The 21675-nt window shown below is 62.9% G+C and overlaps 1 protein-coding gene across 3 annotated transcripts in view; it reads left to right on the top strand.

The window, feature by feature from the left end:
* Window positions 1-21675, top strand: part of TAFA5 (TAFA chemokine like family member 5) — a 190607-nt gene that overhangs the window by 73248 nt on the left and 95684 nt on the right. Inside the window, exon 1 of one of the 3 annotated variants that reach the window (XM_079936991.1) lies at window positions 449-1623. The exons of the other annotated variants lie outside the window; for them this stretch is intronic. Within the exon in view, the coding sequence (XP_079793117.1) occupies window positions 1533-1623 (91 nt within the window). The 5' untranslated portion in view covers window positions 449-1532. Of the gene's footprint in view, window positions 1-448; window positions 1624-21675 lie in introns of those variants that run through there. 3 annotated transcript variants of the gene reach the window in all.

Genomic DNA, 21675 nt, shown 5'->3' with positions numbered 1-21675 from the left:
AAAAACTGCCTTGAGGCCTAGATACTGGCCTCTGGGGCGACTCTAAACAGGACCCAGATGCCTCAGCTCTGGGGCTCAGGCGAGTACCGGCCCTTCCCAGAGGCCGGAGGAGGCCAGGCCAGGAAGGGGCCCGCTGTTGCACGTGGAGCCGCCCGCGGCATTGACTGTGCGCCCACGCACGCGGGGCGGCCGCTGGCCTGGGGGATGGCACAGACTAGGGCCGGGATGTGGAGTGAGCGTGTTTCCAGGCCGAGGGGCCGTTTATTCAGAAGCCCTCGCAGGGCAGTCCCGGGCAGTGGCGACGCCTGGGCCGGGTTCCCCTGCCTCCTGGGGCCGTAGGGCGCGGGGGGCTGGGCGCACCGGAGGCCGCGCGATACCCGCTCCAGCCCCCGCCGCGGCCGCCTCTGCAGTGAGGCCCCTGCGCGCCTAGGTGGAGCCCGACCCGCGGTTTTCGGCCGGACCGGCCTCGCCTGACCCGCCGGTGCGCCAGGCGGGGGCGCTGCAGGGCGGCGGGGGTCCCCCGGGTCCCCTCCGCGGCCCAGTACGCATCGGCTGCTCGGCGGGCCGGGCGGAGCGCAGAGGGCGGCGGGCGCGGGCCGGAGTCCGAGCGCCGCGCTGCCCCTCCCGCCGCCTTCCCAGAAGGGCCGAGCTGAGCGGGCAGTGGGCACGCGCCGAGGGCCAGAGCGGCGGCATCCCGTGGGCGAGGCGCGCATTCCCGCCGGCCCCACCTGTCGGCGCGGGCGCCACCGGCCCCGGCCTCGGCCCCGGCCCCCGGCAACGCCAGCCGGGCGGGCGGCCCGCGGGAGCGCCGGCCCGGTCTCAACCGGCCACCGAGGCGGAGGCGCGGGCTCCCGGAGCGCGGAGGCCGGCACCGTCCGAGGACGACCGGGCCGCGCAAGTTCTCTCCCTGCGGGCTGGGCCCGGCCGCGCGGGCCCCGGCGGCGGCGATGGTGCGGCGGCCCCGCGCCCTGCGCGCAGCCCTGGCCCCGCGCCCGGTTTTCCGCGGCGGCGGCGCGGCCCCCTGAGCCCCGGGCCGGAGCGAGCGCGGCGGCGGCGGCGGCTTTGGAGAGGAAGGCGACGCCGGGCAGCGGCGGGAGGCGACAGGCGGCCAGCGGCCGGGCCGTTGCGCAATCTGCGGCCCGCCGTCCGGGCCCTGCCGGCGGCGCGGCTCCGGGGGCGACGGCGGGGCTGATTCATGGGGCCGCGGCGGCCGTCCCCCCGCGCCCGGGCCCCCGGCGCCCCGCAGCCCGCGATGGTGGCCGGGCGGCCGCCGCGGCCAGAGCCTCGGTGCTAACCTCCCCGCCCCGCCCGCCCCCTCCCCGCGCCCCCGCCCGCTCCCCTCCCCTCCCCCTGCCCAAAAAGACACAGCCCGGCTCCCGGAGCGGCGCCTCCAGTCGCGGCGGAGCGCGGCGTTGGCGCGGATGGAGGGCGCGAGCGGGCGGCCGCGGCGGCTGCACCCAGCGGGGCGCTGATGCGGCGCCTGGACCTTCGCTGCTCGACTAGGGGGGCGTCGGCCGAGTGGGCACTCCGCGATGCAGCTCTTGAAGGCGCTCTGGGCACTCGCGGGGGCCGCGCTCTGCTGCTTCCTCGTCCTGGTGATTCACGCGCAGTTCCTGAAAGAAGGTAATTGTCCCCCGCGCGCCTGGCTTCCAGCACGTTCCGCCGCCACCGCCACCGCTCTCGGTCCGGCCGGCCTGGCGCTACTGCGGGGCCCGGGCGGCCGGCACGGACCCTGCCGCTCCGCTCACATCGGGGGTCCGAGGTGGCGCGCGGCGGGGTTTTGGCGCGGCGACCTCGGTGGCTCTCGCGCCGCCGGGGCTCCGGCCCGTTCCCAGGCTGCTGTGCCGTCCCCTGCCCCGCACGGCTCGTTGGCAGCGGCGCCCGGCCGCTCTCCGCGGGCCTTCGGTAGATGGCACCCGCGCTCCATCCTGGCGGGCCTGACTCGGGGCCCGGGCGGCGGGAGCCCAGGGCGAGGCCTGCGCGCCCGCATCCCGCTCTCCACGCCGCCTTCCGGACGAGTCCAGGACCCGCGGGCTCTAGGAGCAGGGACTTGACAGCCAGAGCAGCTGGCCCCGCACCAAGTCCGGCCCCCCTGCCCTCCCGGTGCCTGCTTGAGAGCGGGGCTGTCTTTAGGATCCCGTTCTTGGGACTTGCTTGAGTCGTGCAAGTTGATAGTGGGACCGGCGCAGCCGGAGGAATCTGTGGGAGGGGTAGCCCTGCCTCAGGGTTCCAGGGCAGGAGTACGCGGGCTGGTATGGTCGTGGTGGGTGGCTGCCCGAGTACCCTGGGCACTGCTGGAAACTTCCTGACTCGAAGGCCAGCTCTCCTGGAGGAGGGCTACCCTGGTGCACCGTGGGCTCAGCCTGGCTGGCCTTTCTGGAACAGCCGACCCAGGCACTCACGGCCCAGGCAGCACCCACTTCCTGCCTGCAGCTAGCAGTGCCCTTGCCCGCAGGCACCTTGCCCCCAGCGCTGCCTGCTGCTGCCCCTGGCCATGAGGGAACACCGGCCGAGCTCAGAGCTGCTGTGGCCTGGAGTGTGGGCAGATCCTCATTAGCTCGTGGCTCTTACAAAGGAAGGGTTGGCAACATTCAGCTGCTTCCCTGACTAGCTAACGAGCTGCCTCTGGCTTCCTGGGGAAGCAGGTAGGTGTAGGAGGCCAGCCTCGGTCTGTCACCTGCTCCGTTGGCCCGGTGTCCTTTTCCTTCCCTTGATTTTGAGTCCAGGCCCTGAATGGAGAGGGGACTGTCCCAGGGGCTGCTGCAGGCCTGGCCTGCCCTGAGAGGACCTGGTGTTTCCGCTAAGCTGGAGGCCAGCCGTCCACCACCGACCGGCTTGCTGACTTGCTTCAGGAGAGGACGGTTCTGCTGGGGGTGGCTGGTCCCCTGGGGCTGGCAAGCCTCCTAAGGTCTGATCTTGGCTGTGTCCTCTGTCAGGTGGCCGGGGGTCCCTGCACAGCTGAGCCTTCTTGGGCCGCAGGCCCTCACCCTTCCCTCCCGCTGATCTTTCCTCTCGGGGGGAATTCATTTTGAAAGGGGGACTCCTGTGTTCACTGCTGCTAAGGTCGAAAGGGCCTGGCTCTGTGGGAGTTCCTGTGATGAGGGGCATCTTCCATGGTTTTCAAGCTGCCTTAGCAAGGAAGTGGAGCTCTGACAGCCTGGGGCTGGACGGTTCCCTTCTGTTTGCCTGCTGGGAGCTGACCGCTCCTGCTGTCTCCACAGGGCACTGCCGTCCTCCTGAGGCCCCGCATCTTAAGGTCAAGACGTACGTTTTGGTGAAGAGAAAAGAGTGTTTATGTCTTGGATTTGAAGAATCTGTGTGTGGGGCAGGCCAGCGTATTAGAGACTAGGCTTGCTCTGAGAGTGTGGTGTGTTCTGTGGATGGGCTATTGGAGAGCCCTGCACGGAAACCTCAGCGTTTACTCTGGAGGGGCTAGAGGCTCCTCAACGTTCTTGAAGACGGTGTGGAGACAGGAGGGTGGGACACGGGGCCGGGAGCAGGTACGCGTTCTGGCGGTGCTCAGGGGAAGTCTGAGTGTTTGCACAGCCCTCTGGGATTCTTGGAAGTGCTGTGCGTCCGCCCTGAAATGTCATGTCCGTGCTTCCCGGGATGGGGCCCACCCTGCAACGTCACGTACTTGCTTTCTGGGATGCAGTGCCCTTTGCTGCATGCCTCTGATGACAGGCCAGACCTGGAGAGTAGCCCTGTCCTCTCTGAGCTGCCCTTCCCGCCCTTTGGGGTCAGGAGCCCCGGGCAGGCGCTGGGAGGGTGGCGGGCCCACCCTGGATGCAGGGGAGACACAGGCCCTTCCCGGCTGGAGGCTGCAGGTTCCAGGCCACTTCCTTCCAGTGGTGTGCTGGCCAGCGGGAGGGAGGGAGGGAGGGAGGGAGCGAGGCAGCGAGGCGGGCGGACGGACAATTGTGACTTGTTGTCTGTGGACAAGTGGGAAAGGGCTGTTTAAATAGCCATTTCCTTGAATCAGGTTTTTTCAGAGGTGAAGAATGGGGGACCCAGGGAGCCGTTTTTCCACACTTTGCCTTTTGTGCGGAGATGCGGGTCACCCTGTGGCTAATCCGTCCCCCTCTGGCCAGTCTGTCTCCCACTGTTGGTGAAGATGAATAGGGCTGTGGACGAGAGAGAGGCGTATTGTGGTCCCTAGTTGCAGCCTTGGCTGGACCGGTCTTTGTGAGAGCGTCCTGCCTGCCGCATCGGGCCTGGCCTGGGCGGCTGGAGGGCTGGTGAGAAAGGCCCCGGTCATGGCCACGGCCACGGCATGGGGTGTGGGAGCTCAGGGACCAGGGTAGTTCCTTCTGCTGCTCACCGCTCGGGACACCCTGACCCTCCTCTGGAAAGCCAGAGCCGTCCTTTGCGTTCGGATGCAGCCTGACATGCCCTGTGCTTGTGAACTACAGTCCAGGTGGGGCGGGAGGGGGCAGTCTGGGCAACCGGATTTCAAATACAGCCTCTTAATCGGGGTTGGGGGCAGAGCATCGGCGTGGTGGTGCACTGGGAGAGGGCAGAGGAGAGACACCCTTTTCTCTCCCTAACTGCGCTTGGTCTCAGAACACAGCCTTAAGGAAACGGCCACAATTAGAAAAAATATTTTCCATCTCCCTCTACCATAGACTTTAAGATATTTTTCTCCAAGCCTTTCAGTTACTGCACAGATGACAGCTTTCACGTTGCTGCTGATGGAACAAGAACAGTAACCACTCCACAGAGAGGCAGGGCGATGGGCCATTTGGCTTGTTCCTGGAGGTGAGGACCTGAGGTCTGTCTGTCTCCTTCACTCCTTTTGGGGGCAGGGGAGCCTGGGAGGTGGTGGGCGTGTTGTTCACAGCCTTCGCGTGTTCCTATTGAGAACGTGTTTCGGGAGACGAGCATGTATGTCTGGCTGCCCTAGCAGTGGACCCGGCCTCGATTCCAGAGGTCCTTTCTGAATCGCCGCTGCCTTCTGAATTGGACAGCTGCTCTGAGGGCCAACTGTTGAGCAAACAGGATTCGACTTTTATTTATTTAGTTAGCTCTTCATTCTGGAAGTGAAGCGGAATTCTGGGACCCGGCGGCTGGGAAGGAGCACGCTTAACCACGTACAGTCCCTTCACGGTCTTCTGTTAACTGTCATGGTTCTGCGCGGTGGTCATTAATTGCTGTAGTCGTTACGAGATCAGTAGTTAGTACAGTGTTACTGTGTACTGTGTCTGTTACATCTGTGAGTTTAAGATGTGGACAGAGGTCTTAGGACTGACATAGCAGAGTTCCTGGCACCTTGGAGTCCGTTGGAAATGTTTGCTGGATCCGAAGATCATCCCAGTTGTAACACGTATGGGGGTCCCAGGGGCACAAGGGGGCAGGTGTGTGCGGGTCGCCCACTGTGGGCAAGGGCTGTGGACCCCATGTCAGGCTTCTGAGAATGGGAGCAGTTTGGGGGCCCAGGCTACACCCAGATCATTCTCAGAGGCTGTGATAGCGGAGGAGAGTCAGGGACAGATGCTTGGGGCCTGCGTTCCAGGTGCTTCCAGCCACCCACCCAGACCTCCCTGCCGGCTGCGGGGTGCCCAGCCTGAGTCTCTGGGCCGCATGCGGAGAGAGCTGATCAGGCTTCCTCCCCTGCCCCCAAGCAGAGTTTATTTGCGAGGCCAGGTGAGTGGGACTGGTTGCCGGGGAGGCGGGGTGGCATCGAAAAGGCGTGAAAATAGCCCAGCTCCTTTATCATCATTTACTACCATTTCCACGACGAAGGATCTGCATAAAACCCACTCACCGTAATGGGAGCCTCGTTGCTGAGTGCCTGACAGCTGCAAAAGTGAAAGCAGAAGGGGACTGGACACAGGGGCGACTGTTCAGGCGTGAGGGGCCCCTGCGGCGTGGCGCGGCTGCTGTCACACTCCCCAGGGCCTGGGCACACACGTGCACACTCAGGAGGGCCGCTGTTAGCCTGATGCCCCCACCGCAGCTCTGGACGTTCTTCAGGCCCCGCCTGGCTTCCGCCCTGAGGACGCTGGGGAGCCGTGCAGGGGACCACGCGAGTACCAGCTCAGGGGTCTGACACCAGGGTGTCTGCCCATCCTGGGGGCGCAGCCCTGTGCAGGGCACCAGCAGAGAGGGGGCAGTGCGACGGCCAGGTCCCCTCCCTGGTGGAGGGCCACCAGGGCCTGGAGGAGGCGGGTCGTGGTGGATCCCTGGCGATGCATGGAACACTGCTGACGTTTCCTGTGTGTGAATGTGTGCGTGGATGTGGTGACGTTCGCTAAACTCTCACGTGCATTATACGTGATGCCCTTCGGCACGTGAAGTAGGTGAGATACGTTGTGAACTTGATCTAGAATCAATTCAGTGAACTTGATCTAGAATCAGAGCCGTCCCTGTATCCCTGCACTTACATGTCAGTAAATCGTTACAGGAAAGGCATGGAGTATAATATGAACCTATGTAACGGATGATGTAAAGTGAGTAATTATGCATCTGTTTGTAACACATGCTGTCGTTCACACACACGTTTAATAAATGGACTTAGGGCTCCTTTGAGATGCACGTTGATGACCCCTGCAGTCACCGCCCTACTGTAGTGGTGACCAGCTTGCCCTCCTGTGACGTTTTCCTTTCATCTTTCTTTTCATCAGGTCTGTTCCTGTGTGCACACACAGGCACACACACGTGTAACATACAAACACGTAAACACATGCACACATGGACAGGCACACAGGTGTGAATGGACACACACACACACACACACACACACACGTACACGTGTGATGCAGCCCCCAGCCTGGAGGCGGGGAGCAGAGGGTGAGGCCTCCACCTCCGCTTCCTGGCCCCTGCGGTCCTGTCCCTGCACCCGACACCCTGCGGGGTGCCTTCCAGAGGGGCCACGTGCTGTTCTTTATTTTCACAGATGAAGCAGGCGAGGCCTGGCGACGTCCAAGGGCAGGCCCAGGTCACAGAGGTCAAGGGGACGTGGGCCGACGTATGGGCTCACTTTTTCTCTGCTTGGATCCGGGGGCAAGTGGCAGCCCGGTCTTACATCCATCTCCCCTCACACACCCTGATGCCTGCCTCGCCGACTCAGTGCCTGGCCAGTGGCTCACATGTGCTTGTGCAGATGGCCTGTGGGATTAGGAAGCTGGGTGGCAGTGTGATATCAGGCAAGTCACTGGGCCACTGGGACCCTCAGTCTCCTCCTCGGCAGGCTGGAAAGGATCGTAGAAACTTGCTCTGGGTGATCTGACATGGACAGACGGGCCGCTCCACCCAGACTCGCTTAGCTGAGAAGGACGTTCGCTGATCTCGGGTGGACTCGCCACCAGGGGCTCGAGCCTCGGCCTGGGTCCACACCCCACTCCCTGCCCCTCGGAGGTTCGTCCTCCAGCTGACTCAGCCTGGGAGGCCTCGGCTGTGGCCGCCAGCACTTTCTGGGACGCTGGGCCCTGGCTCCGAGGAGTCCTCGGGGAAGGTCAGGGCCCTCCGTCCGTCCCTACCGAGGGCTCTGACTGCCGGCCCAACCTGTGCCCTCTCTCTGAGCAGAGTGGCAGGCTCTTCAGAACCATCTCCACAGAGAGGGCCTCCCAAAAAGAAGGGGGAGCCCAGGACAGCTGAAGGGGTGGGAGACAAGCCCAGCCCCCGCACGGCCCCTCTGGGACCCATCAGACTGAGGGGCTGGGCCGTGTTCCTGGGGGAGATGGCCCAGGAAAGAGCCAGAAGCAAGCCTGGGTCCTGAGAGCCTGGTGGGCGGGGGTGGCCGGGGGCCTGCCGGGGTTTGGAGTCCACTGACCAGGCTTGACTGAAGCCCTGCCCTCCCTGACGGAGTTTCCATCTCCGAGTGGCCCTGGAGAGTCAGGGGCAGGAAGGCTGGGACCTGCCCACTTCCTCTGCGTTATTAGGCCTGACGGCGGGCTGACTTGTGCCGGCGGCGTGGGGCTGAGATGCTGTCCGCGCGGGTGGCCCACAGCTGCGGGGAGCGGGGCTCACTGGACTCTGCTGAGCTGACAGCACGGGCTGGCGGTGGAGGGATGTTGCTCTCGGCCGACCCCATTCCCCAGCCGCGACCCGGGTGGCAAGAAGGACCAGCCCCTTGCTTCCAGGCACTGGTGTGTCTTTGTGTGGGTGAAGGGCTGGGGGGCTGGACGCGGGACCACCCCTCTGGAGGGGGTTGGGCACACGTTTGCAGGTGGGGAGCACCCCCAGAAAAGCTTGGCTCTGCTGGACATCCTCTTCCTGCAGTCCACGTGGCGGGCGGCTGCTTCTGCCACTGGCTGCCTACGATGCCCAGACGGCCCAGGGCGGAAGCCGGGCCACGTGCTTGGTCGCACCGTCCGGTGGTGTCTCCGAGGCCGCCCTGCGTGCACGCTGCCACGCCCAGCTGTGTGACCTTGATGGTGTCCACGGTGATTTCCATGAGGTCCTCCATGGCTCACGTCACCGCTTTGTCCAGACACAACTTTTCAGGGAGCGGGAGGGAGGCCTGCCCTGTGCCCCAGCCCCTCTGGCCGCCGGGGGAGCTTGGGGGGCACTGCCCAGACCACCTCCATGGTCCCTTTCAGCATGAATGTCCTTGGAGAAAGCAGGTCACAGACTCAGGTCACTGCTCTGGGGACTTGAGTGGGGCGTCGTGGCTGAGACCCCAGCCCCGTGGATGGAGTCACACGGCTGTGGCCAGGCCAGGCCTCGGGGTGTGGGTGCACCTGGTGGTCCTCACGGCCCACCCTTGGGGGTGGGCGACCCCGGGTCCGGCCTTTCCCGTCCACAGGCCCATGTCTATTTGCTCCCCTTTCCTTCTCCCAGGGGCACGTGCGAGTCTAACTGCTCTGTCAGATGAAAACCCTGCAGGTGTGATGCGACCTGTGGCGTCCAAGCCAAGATGCTCTCGGTGGCTGAGATGGGCTGGGAGAACCTGGACACTCGGGCCTTCCCAGGGGCGGGACAGGACGGTCAGGGCGGTGCCTATCCAGCCGCGTGCTGGCCGCCTCGAAGGCAGCTGTGACCCAGGGACACTCAAATGGCGCCTTGGGCAGGCTTTGGGGGAGTCCAGCGGGTGCTGGAAGGGCCACTGTGGCCTTCACTGCTCTGACCTCCGTGGACTTCTGGTCAGTGATGGCTCGGGCCTTGGAGGGCACGGGGTGGTCACCCCGAGGGCAGCCCCGGAGGCCTCCGTCCATCAGCTCACGGCCCTGGCGGGTACCTCGGGCACCGGCTCCCTGGCTTGGGGGCCATCCGAGGTCTCAGGCAGGGTGGGCACCATCCTCAACATTGACCGTCGGCCCCTGTGTTCCCCACCCTGCATTGGACTTGGGGTGAGACCGCAGGGATTGGGCTGTGGCCTCTGGGTGCCAGTGGCTGGCTCTGGGCCCTGGTCTCCTGGTGTGACAGCAGAGTCCCGCAGGGGCCTGAGGCTGGACCTGCCGAGGGCGGCCCCCTCTGCCGCTGGCCCCCAGCCTCCAGGGCCCCTGGTTTGGGCAGGAGGCTGTGTTCTGGAAGGCTCGGGCAAGCATGCTGCCCTCTGGGACTCTCCCTGAGGACCCTGCCGAAGCCCCAGGCCTAACACACACGTCCGCCCTTGGCCCTGTGCTCTCCCCTGCGATTCTGGAGGAGGGTGTGCAGACTTTAAAACACACACTCTTTTCAAAGTCAGCTTGTGCCTAGAGAAGGCGGATTTTATTAGCCAATTACCTCTCTTCTTCTCTGATCACAGGAGCGGCCAAGCAGGCCCTCCGATGTGCTTCACTGACAGCAGCCCAGACCTCGCTGATAAATAGCTGTGCTTTGCAAACCCACAGCCTCCTCCTGAGCCCTCCCTCCCCAGGGAGCTCCTGGGGCCAGTTGCCTGGGCGACGGCCTGGCTAGACACGCCCACACAGTGTGGTGCACGTATCGAGCGCCTGCTGTATGCCGGGCACGGGCTGTGTGCTGGGGCTGGCGGGTCCAGTGGGACCATATATGTGACGAGCAGAACAGAAGCTCCAGTGTGTGCCCTTTGAGAAATGCACAGCTGAGGGGTCGAGTGGTGGCCCCCTAAGGACAGGTCCACCCAGAACCTGTGGACGTGGCCAGATTCAGAAGCAGGGTCTTTGCAGGTGTGGTGAAGGTCAGATTCTCCAGATGAGATTGTCCTGGATCCAGGTCTACCCTCTATCCAAGGACAAGTGTCCTTAGGAGAGATGCAGGGAGAGGCCACGCGAAGATGGAGGCAGAGACAGGTGATGTGGCCACAAGCCCAGGGAGGCCCGCAGCCTCCCGAGGCTGCAGGAGGTGGGCAGAGCCCTCCCCCACAGCCTCCAGAGAGAGCATGACCCTGCCCACGCCATGACCTTGAACCTATGGCTTCCAGGACTTGGGAGAATGAATTTCTGTGGTTTGCGATCATTTTTACGGTGACCACAGGAACCCGACAGGCCACACAGGGGTGATGGAGGGAGCAGCGGCCAGGAGGAGCTGAATCACCAGTGCCACCTGTGCCAGGGGTGCAGGGGTCTCACCTCCACCTTGTGTCCCGAGGAGGCCTGGACGGGCAGGTGCTCTAGCAGCGTTCCGGCAAAGATACGGTTTCCCACCTGGCACCTGAACCCACGGGTGTGACGGCCACTGAGTTTCAGGTTGAAGCAGAAGCCGAGTCCCCCGGCGGTGGGGCTGGGGGGGGGCCCGGAAGTTCTCAATGCGCCTCCGTCCATAAATCAGCGTTTCCCAAAGCCAGGGCACGTACGTTGTGCATACGAGATGGCTTTGTTTGGGCTTGGTGGGCATTTTTCATTTTAACGGTCGTGTGTATATATTTATGGTTACCTTCTATTTACGGCCATGGCTCTGCCTTCCCACATACAGGAGAAGGACAGTTCCTTTCCAGCTGCATAGGGACTTTCTGTGTGGTGGGCTGCGGTGGAAATGCTGAGCTGCTGGGATGCGTGTTTATTAAGCACCTACTGAGTGCCTGCCCCGGCGAACAGGCTGAGGCAAGGAGTGGGGCGCGGGAGGCTGGTGGGCGCGGATCTGAGGCTGTGCAGGCAGCAGGGGCTCCGGAAAGTTGTGTGGGCGTGTGGGGGTCATCTCAGGCCTGCGCTCCAGGAATTGTGGTCACTTCCTCGGTGTCCAGGCCAGCTGAGGACGAAGGGGCCTCCCTCAGATGAGGGACGTGGACTCCACGGTGGACCCTGTAATGGAGAGGTGGGCGGTCAGCTTCCTGGGGCTGCCGTCGCAAAGGACCATGACCGGAGGCGGGGTGGAGGGGCTTGAAGAACGGACATGTATTGTCTTCTCCTTCTGGAGGCCAGAAGTCCAGGTCAGGACGTTGCAGGGTGGGTTCCTTCCAGGCCTCTTTCCCACTTCTGGTGGCTCCAAACGACCCTGACTTTCCTGGGCTTGTGGCCCCACCACTCCAGTCCCTGCCTGCTGTCACGTGTCGTTCTCCCTGTGTCTCAGATCTTCGTCTCTCTTATCAGGACACTGGTCCTTGGATTTAGGCCCCACCCAGATCCAGGTGATCGCATCCTGGGAGCCTTCACTGTATCTGCAAGGACATCTATTCCAGATGAAACCACGTTCTGAGGTTCTGGGTAGACCCCTCTTTGGGGTCCACCGTTCCGCTCACCCCATGGTGGGGTGGAAGAGGATGCGCCCCTGTGCCTGGGCACTGACACCATCACCAGGGCCAGAGGTCTTGCAGATCTTAGAGCAACAAGCACCAGCTTCCTTCCAGTCTGGGTCTTGCCTGTGTTTGGGATTCTCCCGGGGGCTGGGGGCCAGTACAGTTTATAGGAGTGTGGAGTGGAGCAGGGCTTCCTCCCCCCTGAACCCCGTTGCTCCCTGATGGAAGGGGCAGCCCTGGGAGACCCCTGCATCCTGCATTTGGAGGTCCTGTTGTCCCACCCACACTGTGCCTGCCGTCTGCAGGCTGAGCTAACCTCACGGGTCCAGGACGCTGCCTCTGTTCGTGGACGGCACGTGTCCATTTGAAAGTTATTTGTTTTTTTCTTTGCTTTCTCTCTTTTTTTAAAGAAATTTGTGAAAGCCACTTTGGCATTGGCGCCTGGCCTCCCCCAAGGCACGTTGGATTCCATTTGGAATAGTCTGTTGCCAACTTAACAGTTACCCAGCACGTTATTAAAAATGTGTTTGTAACGTTTATTCTTTTGATTCCCAAGTCATCCTGATGTGTTGACTCATGTTGGTTGAACCTCGCATATTTCTTTTTCATGAAGTGTGTGGCTTGGCGATGAGAGCGAAATGCAGGATTCTGGGTATCGAGTTAATTTCCCACTGTGGCTGGGAAGGTGTAGGCAGGAAAGAGGGGGTGCTTTCCCTGAGGAATCTTCTAGAATGGAAGGTGGTTCCTCTTGGGTGGAAAGCACCATGAGAGCCAGAGATTCGGGGAGCAGGAGAGCAGCCCCCAGGCCCCATTGCAGGCTTCCCGTCGGGATCCTGCTTCCCCGGCCTGTCGTGGGAGGGCATCTGATGCGGCCAGCCACCTGGAGGGCGGCCTGTGATGCCTTGAGTTGACCGTGGGGGAGGGCGCAGAGGTGTTGGGAGGTCCTGAGGGCGGCCTCACTGTGGACAGAGGCCTCTTGCTGGTTTGGGGAGGAGACAGGGACACGAGAGGTGGCCATGGGGAGGTCCAGGTGAGGGAGGGCCAGCGTGTGCCCAGGCAGTGGAATCAGAAGGTGGGGGACAGACCAAGAGCGCCTGGAGGTAGCCTGCTGGGCCAGTGGCCTCCCTGTGCCCTTGGCGGGCATGGCAGCTCCCACAACTGTGCTGCAAGGTGAGGGGTCGTCTCCCTGGGTGCTGGACACTTGTCCACTCACATGCGGTTCCCCAGAGGTCAGAGGTGAGGAGGGCGAGGTGGCTGAAGGGGGCGGGGGGCTTGATGAAGCCTCTGTGGGCATTGTCCTCCGCAGGCGTGTTTCTCAATGGCCCGGGACATGCCACCCTCTGTCTCAAAAAGGACATCCTTCCCACGGGAGCGCAGCCGAGCCTCGTGGCCGGAAGCTCCCTTCAGCCGCTGGAGAAGTGACTGGAGGTGTGGTGCAGCACGTGGTCCAGGAGTAGCTGGTGTCTGCCTGCACACGTGACGGGGGCTCCCTGGGAGGTGGGAGTGCTGCCCTGGGAGTCTGTGGGTCCTGAGCCAACGTCCTTCCAGGGACCAGCTCGTCCCGTCCCATCAGTCACTGACCCCCTCCCCCCATCCTAGGTGACCGTCCTGGGAGCCCGTGGTCGCTCGGTGCAGTCTGGGCTCACCGTCTACGACCTTGAGGACTTGTGTTCTTCGTGCCTGGACCAGAGGGCGGCGGGGGCCGGGGACGGCGGTTAGGCCAGCAGGCGCCGCTAGAGCATCCCTTGCCTTTCGGACAGCGTGTGTGGGCGAGGCTGCCCTTCCCCCCTCCCCAGGCCCGGGGTCCATGCCTCCCGCCTCCCAGCCGCTGCTGCCTTGGGCTGAAGGTTCTCGACACAGCCGCGGGCAGGTGGGCTGGTGTCTGCAGCTTCTTCCCGCCTTCCCGTCCTGTCCTCGTGTTGGATGCACTTTGGGTGCCGAGAGGCTGGGCTCGGCCTCCCGGGGCTCTGGGGTGTGGGAGCACCAGTGTCAACAGAATTTCCTGGAAAACTTAGCAGTTGACACAGCGAAGGGAGCATTCGTGGTGCTCCCCCGACACCCATATGTTTTCTGGGACTGAACTTGGGAGGTTCAGGGGAGGCCGTGGGACTCGCTGGGCGGGGCCCCTGGGGCTGATCAAGTGTGAAGTCTGGTCCGTGTGATGGAGATCCAGCCCTTGCCGTCCTGGGCACAGGGGCTTCCTCGGAGCTTGCTGGGTGAGGGAAGGGAGACAGGACGACCGAGTTGCCTGCAGCCGCGGGAGGGGGTGTCCGCCTGGACCCAGGCAGGAGCCATAGTGGGCCCAAGTGGCTGGTGCCATCAGAGCATCACCTGCCGAATTTCCCGGAGTGACTCCGTGTGCACAGGCCGGCCTGGGCCCACACTCGTGTCGCTGGCAGGCCTTGGGGTTTGTTTGTAAAAGGAGACTGCTGGAGATGGAGGCGGTGGGAAAGCGTCTGGTGTGGCCGCTTCCTTGTACCGGGCACACTGAGGCCCGGTGGGAGAGGGACTTGCCCAAGGCCGCGTGGGGCTCAGCGAATGACATCGGCAGATGTCAGGGAAGTGGATTTTCAGGTGGGAAGATGGGTCTGGCCGAAAGCTTACAGGGGCCATCCCTCCACAGCAGGTGGGAGCTCGGAGCCGAGCAGGCTGGGGGCTGCGCAGCTGGGCTGATGGGGCTGGTGGGGGGGCCTGGGGCCTGCAGGGCTGCGTCTGGCTAGTTATTTAGTCGAGAGAAACGTTCCACCTGACCCTCCGATCCGCATCTCAAGTGACCAACTGCTGGAAACGGCACTTTTATTCCCAGGCCCCCCCCTCCCCGCCGCCTGCACCATCTCCAGGGCGGCGTGCTCTGCAAGCTGGGGGTCTGACCCCAGGGCACCGTGGAATCCTCGCCACCAGCCGGCCGGGGCACTGGCCAGCTGTGGCCGTGGCCTTGCCCTCCTGGGCCTCCGCTTCCCAGTCTGTAAAGTCGGGGTGCTCCTGGCCTCCCTGCCCCGGCTGCGCTACGGTGATGAAGGGCCCCCGAGATTGTGGGGAGGGGGCGTGGGCAGCTCACAGCGCGGTGCCCGCACCTCAGAAGGCCTCGGTCCGCGAGGCTGTTGCTTTGAGCTCTTTTTGTTGCTTTTCTTGTTACTCAAGACGTAGCTCTTACAGAGCCATGGTTTCCTAGGAGGCCGATCGTGACAAATGCCAGGAAACAGAGGCATCTTACCAGCCCCTGTGCGGGGGCCTGCAGACCCTCCAGGCCCTCGAAGCTGTGCTTTCTCCATCCCTGGAGTGATGTCTGTGTCTCTCGGGGACTCACAGGGATGACCCTGGGGGTCCGGGGGCTGCTCTTGGCCGGCAGAGCTGCCCCAGCCTCGGGGTGCAGCCAGGGCCCGGCCGGGCTTGGGGCCGTGGGTTGCCCAGGATATGGCAGACGTCTGTGTGTCTGACCCCCTCAAGAGGGCCGCTGGGATGGTCCGGGAGCACCCGAGGGGGCCTTGCGGGCCGTACGCGTGCAGGGAACCTCTTGGTTTGCTGCCAGTGCCGAGCACGTGTCGACCTGAACACACGCCGGTGCCTGGGGTCACGTGGCTCCCTCACAGTAGTCAGGGGCTCCTGTGTGGGTCCCCCATTCCCCTCAGCCACCTGCTGGTGGACAGTGCAGCGTAGATGGCCAGGCAGATGGAACCCTCGGCGTGGAGCTCTGGCCACCGAGACCGTGGAAACGTGCACCAGCTCGTCACCGAGCCTCAGGGTGGAGCTGGCGTGTGGGCCGAGCCCCTCCTGTGCGCGTCTGTGTTCTGCACACAGGAGCCCTTTGGACCCCGGCCTGAGGGTGATCCCTCGTCCATAGGAGACTCTCGGCTGCAAGACTGTCCGGATTAGCTGTCCCCACGGCCCTGGGCGCACAGAGCCACACATCAGCGAGTCTGGAATTAAGTGTTCCTTGAGGCCCGTGATCCAGTGAGCGGTGAGCCCGCGTCGCACTCGGAGTTGGCGCTCCGAGCGTATTTGCAGCTGTGCAACCACGTCTCCGGGCTTCACTGCCCCGACCACAGAGGGGTCCTCCTAACGCCTTCCTGCCTGGGGGGTGTGGTACAGCCCTGGGGTCTTGCAAGGAGACCGGCTCCAACTCAGGGGGACTCCCTGTCCCCCAAGCGGTCGCCCCCAGGCTCCTCTGTTTCTCCAGCCCCCAGGGTAGCGGTGGTCAGCGCCGTGCCCTCAGCTCCAGCTGGCATATGCCGCGAGCGAGGGCAGCTGATGGCATGGCGCTGACCGGCCGCACAGAAAAAGCTGGGGACATGGATGCATTTTGTTCTGAGGATCAAGCGGTCCCCACTGGCAGGAATGAGGTCCTCCAGGGCAGGGGAGCTGGAAGCTGCTCTCCAGGCCAAATCCAGACAAGCAGGGGCCGCAGAGGCCATGGCAGTGTGTCCTGGGCGAGAGGAGCTGGGCGGGGGGCTCCGCGTCGCCGCCATGGACCCCTGGGAGCCCAGCGAGGTCCGCCCCACCCCTTGTTGGTTAATTATTGTCTGCAGGGCCCCTAACATCACCAGACACTAATCCTTTAAGAACAGAGACCATCTTCAACAACAGCGGAATTCCAAGCCGAATACATTAAAACTTCTCCAGCATGCTATCTGTAGCCTTATTAAGTGGCAAGATTATGCAAAATAAATCGTTAAGTTTGATAATGCAACTTTCCGTGAGGTTCCTACGGAACGTTCGTGATCTCCCATTGGGCTCTGTTTAAGCTCGCTGCAGGGGAATTAGTGGTATTACTGCTTAAATCTTAACTTTTGTGTTAAGAAAGCATCTTGCAAAGCTTTTGAAATGTATCTTGAGAGGAGTGCCTAGCTTCCTGGGTTTAACAAGGGAGTGAGTGCAAGGGGCTTCAAAGCCGCTAATCTGTACGTATTTTGGTCGTGAGCCAGTAGATGTTTTTTCATCTCATTAAAAAAAAAAAGGTGTTGTTTTCCTGAAAGTTACTGAGATAAAGTTGTCTCAGAGCCCAGGGGATGTGGAGGCGACATGGCCTCAGAGGGCCCAGGCCAGCCTTGCTAGCTGGTCCCCGAGGGCCAGGTCTGGCACTGGGCTCTGGGCACACGGCCGGGGAGGAGGGGACAGCAGCCTCGCTGGCTCCCTTCAAAGGCATGTTCCAGATGTGCACGCACAGATGAATGGATAGACGAGGTCTCCAAACGAGGTCCACCGAGCCTGGTGGCAGGCTTGTCCTTGGGCAGGTGTGCAGGATGCCTTCAGGGCAGGCTAGCAGGTGTCAGGGCTCAGCAGGTGTCAGGGGTCAGCAGGGGTCAGGGCCCGGCAGGGCTCAGGGCTCAGCAGGTGTCAGGGGTCAGCAGGGGTCAGGGGTCAGCAAGTGTCAGGGGTCAGCAGGTGTCAGGGCCCGGCAGAGCTCAGGGCTCAGCAGGTGTCAGGGGTCAGCAGGGGTCAGGGCCTGGCAGGGCTCAGGGGTCAGCAGGGGTCAGGGGTCAGCAGGGGTCAGGGGTCAGCAGGTGTCAGGGCCTGGCAGGGCTCAGGGGTCAGCAGGGGTCAGGGGTCAGCAGGGGTCAGGGCCCGGCAGGGCTCAGGGACAGGTGATCTTGGGCTTCTGGGCACTGCTGAGGACACCCAGCCTGTGGACTGAGAGTCTGATGGCTGGGTGCCCCTTGAAAGCCCAGGAGAGGGGCGTGGCGTGGCGGGCAGCTCTAGACCCTGCGCCTGCCAGGATGGCATGTTCAGCAGGTGGTCCCCAGAGACATCCGTCTTCCGGGGGAGGGAGCCCCCGCAGCCGCCTGGTGCAGATGCGCTGTGTCTCCTTCTGCTCGGGGCTGGTGTTCTTTCGGGGGCCGTCCTGTAACGAGGCTGAACTAGCCCCGCCCCTCAGGGCCACTGGCAGCCTCTCAGCAATCTGCAGGCCTTGCCTGAGGCGCCCTGCTCGCCTCTCCGGGCTAAGAACCTCTGGCTGGGGGTGCGGGAGCCCATGGCCCAGAGCGCAGGTGGGCCGCTCGCCCGCTGGCCATCCAGGCCGTGCTGTCCTGCGGCCCGCGCCTGAGGCTCTCCCTCTGTCACCTGATCTTCATTTTGGGGTGGCCCTGTTGTGCCCCATTTCTGCTAGAGCTCCAGACTCCAGCTAAGATATAACAGCCGTGGACACGTGCCCCACCTTGGTAACTATGCGACACCCCTGGAGAATGAGCGGGGGGCCAGGGGGCCTGGCGAGGGCCGTGCTCGGACAGCCCAGAGCCGGGAGAGCCGGTGGGGTGTGTGTAGGGACGTGGGGCCCCCGGGAAGGTGGCAGCCCAGGGTGGGGTCCCGGCAGGACCAGCAAGTGGGGCCCCGGGCACCCACCACCGAGCTTCAGAGCAGAGGCCACTCGAAGGCTCTGGGAGGTGAAAGGGGCTGTTGGCAGCCGTGTGGCCACGTTTGTCCTGCCCAGAGAGGCACGTCCACTCTTGGTTTTCACCTTTTTAAAGTGCACGTGTGTGTGTGTACACGTGTGTATGCACCTCTTTATTATGGTGTGTGTGTGTGTGTGTGTGTGTGTGTGTGTGTGTGTGTGTGTGTGTGTGTGTGTGTGTGTGTGTGTGTGTGTGAGAGCAGGTGATTTACTGGTGTAGGTAGCGCCTTTACGTCGCACAGGGTTCGGAGGAAGGGCTGCCAGCCTGTGCCCTCGAGGTGCCCAAGCCTGATGCAGGGTGCACCACGACGGAAGGCACAGAGCTGACGCATACCAGCTCGCAGGCGTGCCGGCCTCTCTGTTCTCCTGGGTGGGAGGTTTCGTTTCCTAAAAAATAGCTTTTATCACAGTTTTCGTTCTTGGCTCCAGCCTCTCTCGCGGCTCTTCCTGTAGCCGGGCGGCCTGTCTGAGCAGCAGGCGGGACCCGAGGGGCTCGGGGCACGGAGGACCCCGGCTCCATGTCTGGCGTCTCAGGACGTGGCGGGGCATGGGGGCGCCCAGGCAGATGGCCGCAGTCCCGCCAGTTGTTGCCTCTTCCAACAAGCGATTTTTACTGTAATGACTCAGCTTCCCAGACGGTCAGCGATGGGCTCGCCTGCCAGGAAGTGGGGCCCTCAGCCATAGTGATGGACGGCCTCCAGAGGTCGCTTTGGGAGAATGCGTTGTGGGGTGGGATATCTCAAGGCCAGGCCCCTCTGCCTGTGGGCTGTTGGGGTCACAGAAGTCCAGAGGTCACCCAGCTTTGGGGGTCCTTTGCTTAGTAGGGGATCTGCTGTCAGTCAGGGTCGTGATACAGTTTGGATGTGCCCAAGGGCATCCCTGGGGGGCATAGGAAAGTCCCGGCACCTTCCATCTGTCTTCTCACTGAAGGCACCGGGACGTGGCACCTGGTCCCGTAGGTTGAGGCCCTGGGGACTGGGCACCCGTCTGGCACCAACAGCCGTCCCCATCCACGTGGTGCCCGCTGGGCGTTCCTCAGTGGCAAGCTGCCCAGGGTTGTCATGGAGACATGACATGCATGTGGGGCTGGAGGAGGCTGTGGCTCTGGAGCCTTTGGGCCTGGGCTGGGTGGCTTCCAGGCAGAGGCCCCCTTCTTCTCCCCTCCTGCTCCCCTCTGTGCTGACAGCACCGTGAGCTGGGGCCTGTCCAGCGGAGACACCGTGAGCCCCTGCCCTAGGGTGGCACGTGAGTGAAGGGTGGAGGGAAGGCCGGGTGGGGAAGCGGTACACCTGTGAGGAAACAGGTGGGGCTCCAGGCAAGGGTGGAGGCGGGCCATTTGGGGAAGAGAGGGGCGGGGAGCAGAGCCCTGAGGGAGGAGAGGCCCAGTGGCACCCGGCTAAGCCAATAAGCGCGTGTCTGTGGTGGTGGTGGTGGTGGTGGTGATGATGGCGGAGGTGGTCATTGTGGTGACAGCGATGGTGGAGGTGATGGTTGTGGTGGTGATGGTGGTGGGAACCAATCTCTCTGTTTCGGTGTCTTACATCCACCACCTCCTGTAACCCTAACAGCCCTTGTAGGTTGAAGGCAGGTATTACCTCCAGTTTACACGTGAGATTTTTGAGATTTTAGAGGTGACCCAACACCAGTGCCCTGGTCGACCTCAGGTGTAAACTCGAGACTGACTGATTCCAGAATCGGGCCCTGCCTTTGTCACTCCAAGGCACACAGTGGAAATAATTACGATCTGTTCGTTGCGTTGGCCTGAGCAGCAAGAGAGGCTGCCGGCGTCTGGAGCCCTGAGGGCTGAGGGGTCAGTATCCAGGCATGGCGGTCCTGGCCCCTGCCCACAGCTGGGGTGGGCATTGCTAACCCAGGGCTGAAGGTGCCCATGGGGTCAGGCCTAGGGAGCCCCGAGTCCCACATGGCTCGGGTTCTGGGTTCACAGCCCCGGGCAGTGTGACAGGGCGGCCTCCCTCCAAAGGAGGATGCTGGGCTCTGCATATGGAGGACAGGACAAGGTGGCGATTGCGGGGGACTCAGCCCTGTGAGCCCAGCGAGTCTGCACAGGGTCAGACCTTAGGAGGCCTCAGAGCTCTTGTCCTGCTGGGTGACGTCTGGGCGGCCCCAGATCACCCTTTGCAGACTCAGCTGCAGATCCCCGGGCTCAGCTTCTGGGACACGTGTGCCCTCTGGTCTCAAGGGTACTTGCACCCAGAAATCCCACCTCGGGGAATTTGTCCTGGGACACACGGAAAGCTATCCTGGGATCTGACGAAATCGTGTCGGGAGGGACTGGGGAGCTTGTCCCGGGGCAGATGGCGAGGGTCTCCCGGCATCTCCAATGTGGACAGTACCCCCAGCCGCCGAGGTGGGAACATCAGTGATACTTTCATAAATGAAGAAAAGCAGGCTTACACTGTGCGTACAAAGCTCCCCCGGTTACCCTGGAGTTCCGTGTTTATAAGCATAGGTGTTTATGTGGGACACACGGAGAGGAAACACCGGGGGGAGCACGTGCTGGAGAGCTCACCTTGGCGGCTTCCCTGGGTGGCGCGATTTTCCGTGAAATGTGTTTTCTCTCTTCTCTGATATTCTTGTTTTTACGTAAAAATCACATTTACTTTTATGTGCAAAAGCACATCATTAAAAAGCACATTAACTGCCGCTTCTGCTCTGGGGTTGGCCATCGAGTTCCCAAGGGGAGGGTCACCCCTCCGCCCTGCCTCTTACCTGTGCACCTGAGCAGACGCAGACACATGGGGGGGCATGGCGATGGTTTACTGCTCTGGACCGATGCTGGGCTCGTGCATGAGCCCTGGCTGTGACCCAGGCGTCCCCGTGGCCCGAGGCACACGCAGTCCCCGCTGGTGGCATCTCCCCAGGCAGAAAGAACCCAGGTCCCGCATCCCTTCTACTGAGGTGGTTTGATGCCACCCCTGTGCCCTGAGGGTGGCAGGATGCGGATGCAAGCTTGGGGACCCACACAGTGGCCCCTCACGCAGGCACGCTGGTCCAGGTGCCCACTGAGGTGGGATGCGGTGTCAGGCGTGGCGCAGGTGGCTGTGTCATGGGGCAGGTGTGCACGCGGGACCTCTGCCCGAGGTCAGACCACCTGTTCGGCTGCTGCACTCCATGTCGTGAGCACCCCAGGGCCAGCTCGGCCCCCGTTGGACAGCTCTGCCTTCCACCCGCCTTCCCCACGGGCTGCCCGCTCCAGTGCCCCAGCCAGGCCAGCGCGTCCTCCCAAATCCCCTGCTGTCCTCCTCTTCTCCTCCTGACCTGGGCTCTGTCATCTCCCGCGGCAAGGACAGCCCCTCCCCAGCCCACCCGTCCTGGCCCTTTTAGATGGAAGGGTCCCTTGAGAGTCTGATGCAGGAGGGCCCCTTCTTCTACACAGTGTGGGCCATCTGTACCGCCCATCATTAGTGGGTCTTAAAACGGGGAAATTCTGACACGTGGTTGGGCCTCGAGGACAGCACACTCGGGGAATAAGCCAGACACAGAAGGACAGATACTGTGATTCCACCCGTGTGAGGTCCCTGGAGCCCTCAGCCTCAGGCACAGAAAGTAGACGGCGGGGCCAGGGTCTGGGGGAGGGGGAGGAGGAGTCAGTGTGTAATTGGGGGCAGGGTTTCCGTCTGGGAAGATGAGAAAGTTCTGGTGGTGGTGGTCACACAAAAGTGTGAATGGACTCAGTGCTGCTGAGCTGCGCACG

Source organism: Stenella coeruleoalba (genome assembly GCF_951394435.1).
Source record: "Stenella coeruleoalba genome assembly, chromosome: 11".
Lineage (NCBI taxonomy): Eukaryota > Metazoa > Chordata > Mammalia > Artiodactyla > Delphinidae > Stenella > Stenella coeruleoalba.
Note: the sequence above shows the minus strand (reverse complement) of the source record. Positions and strands in the feature narration are given on the sequence as shown.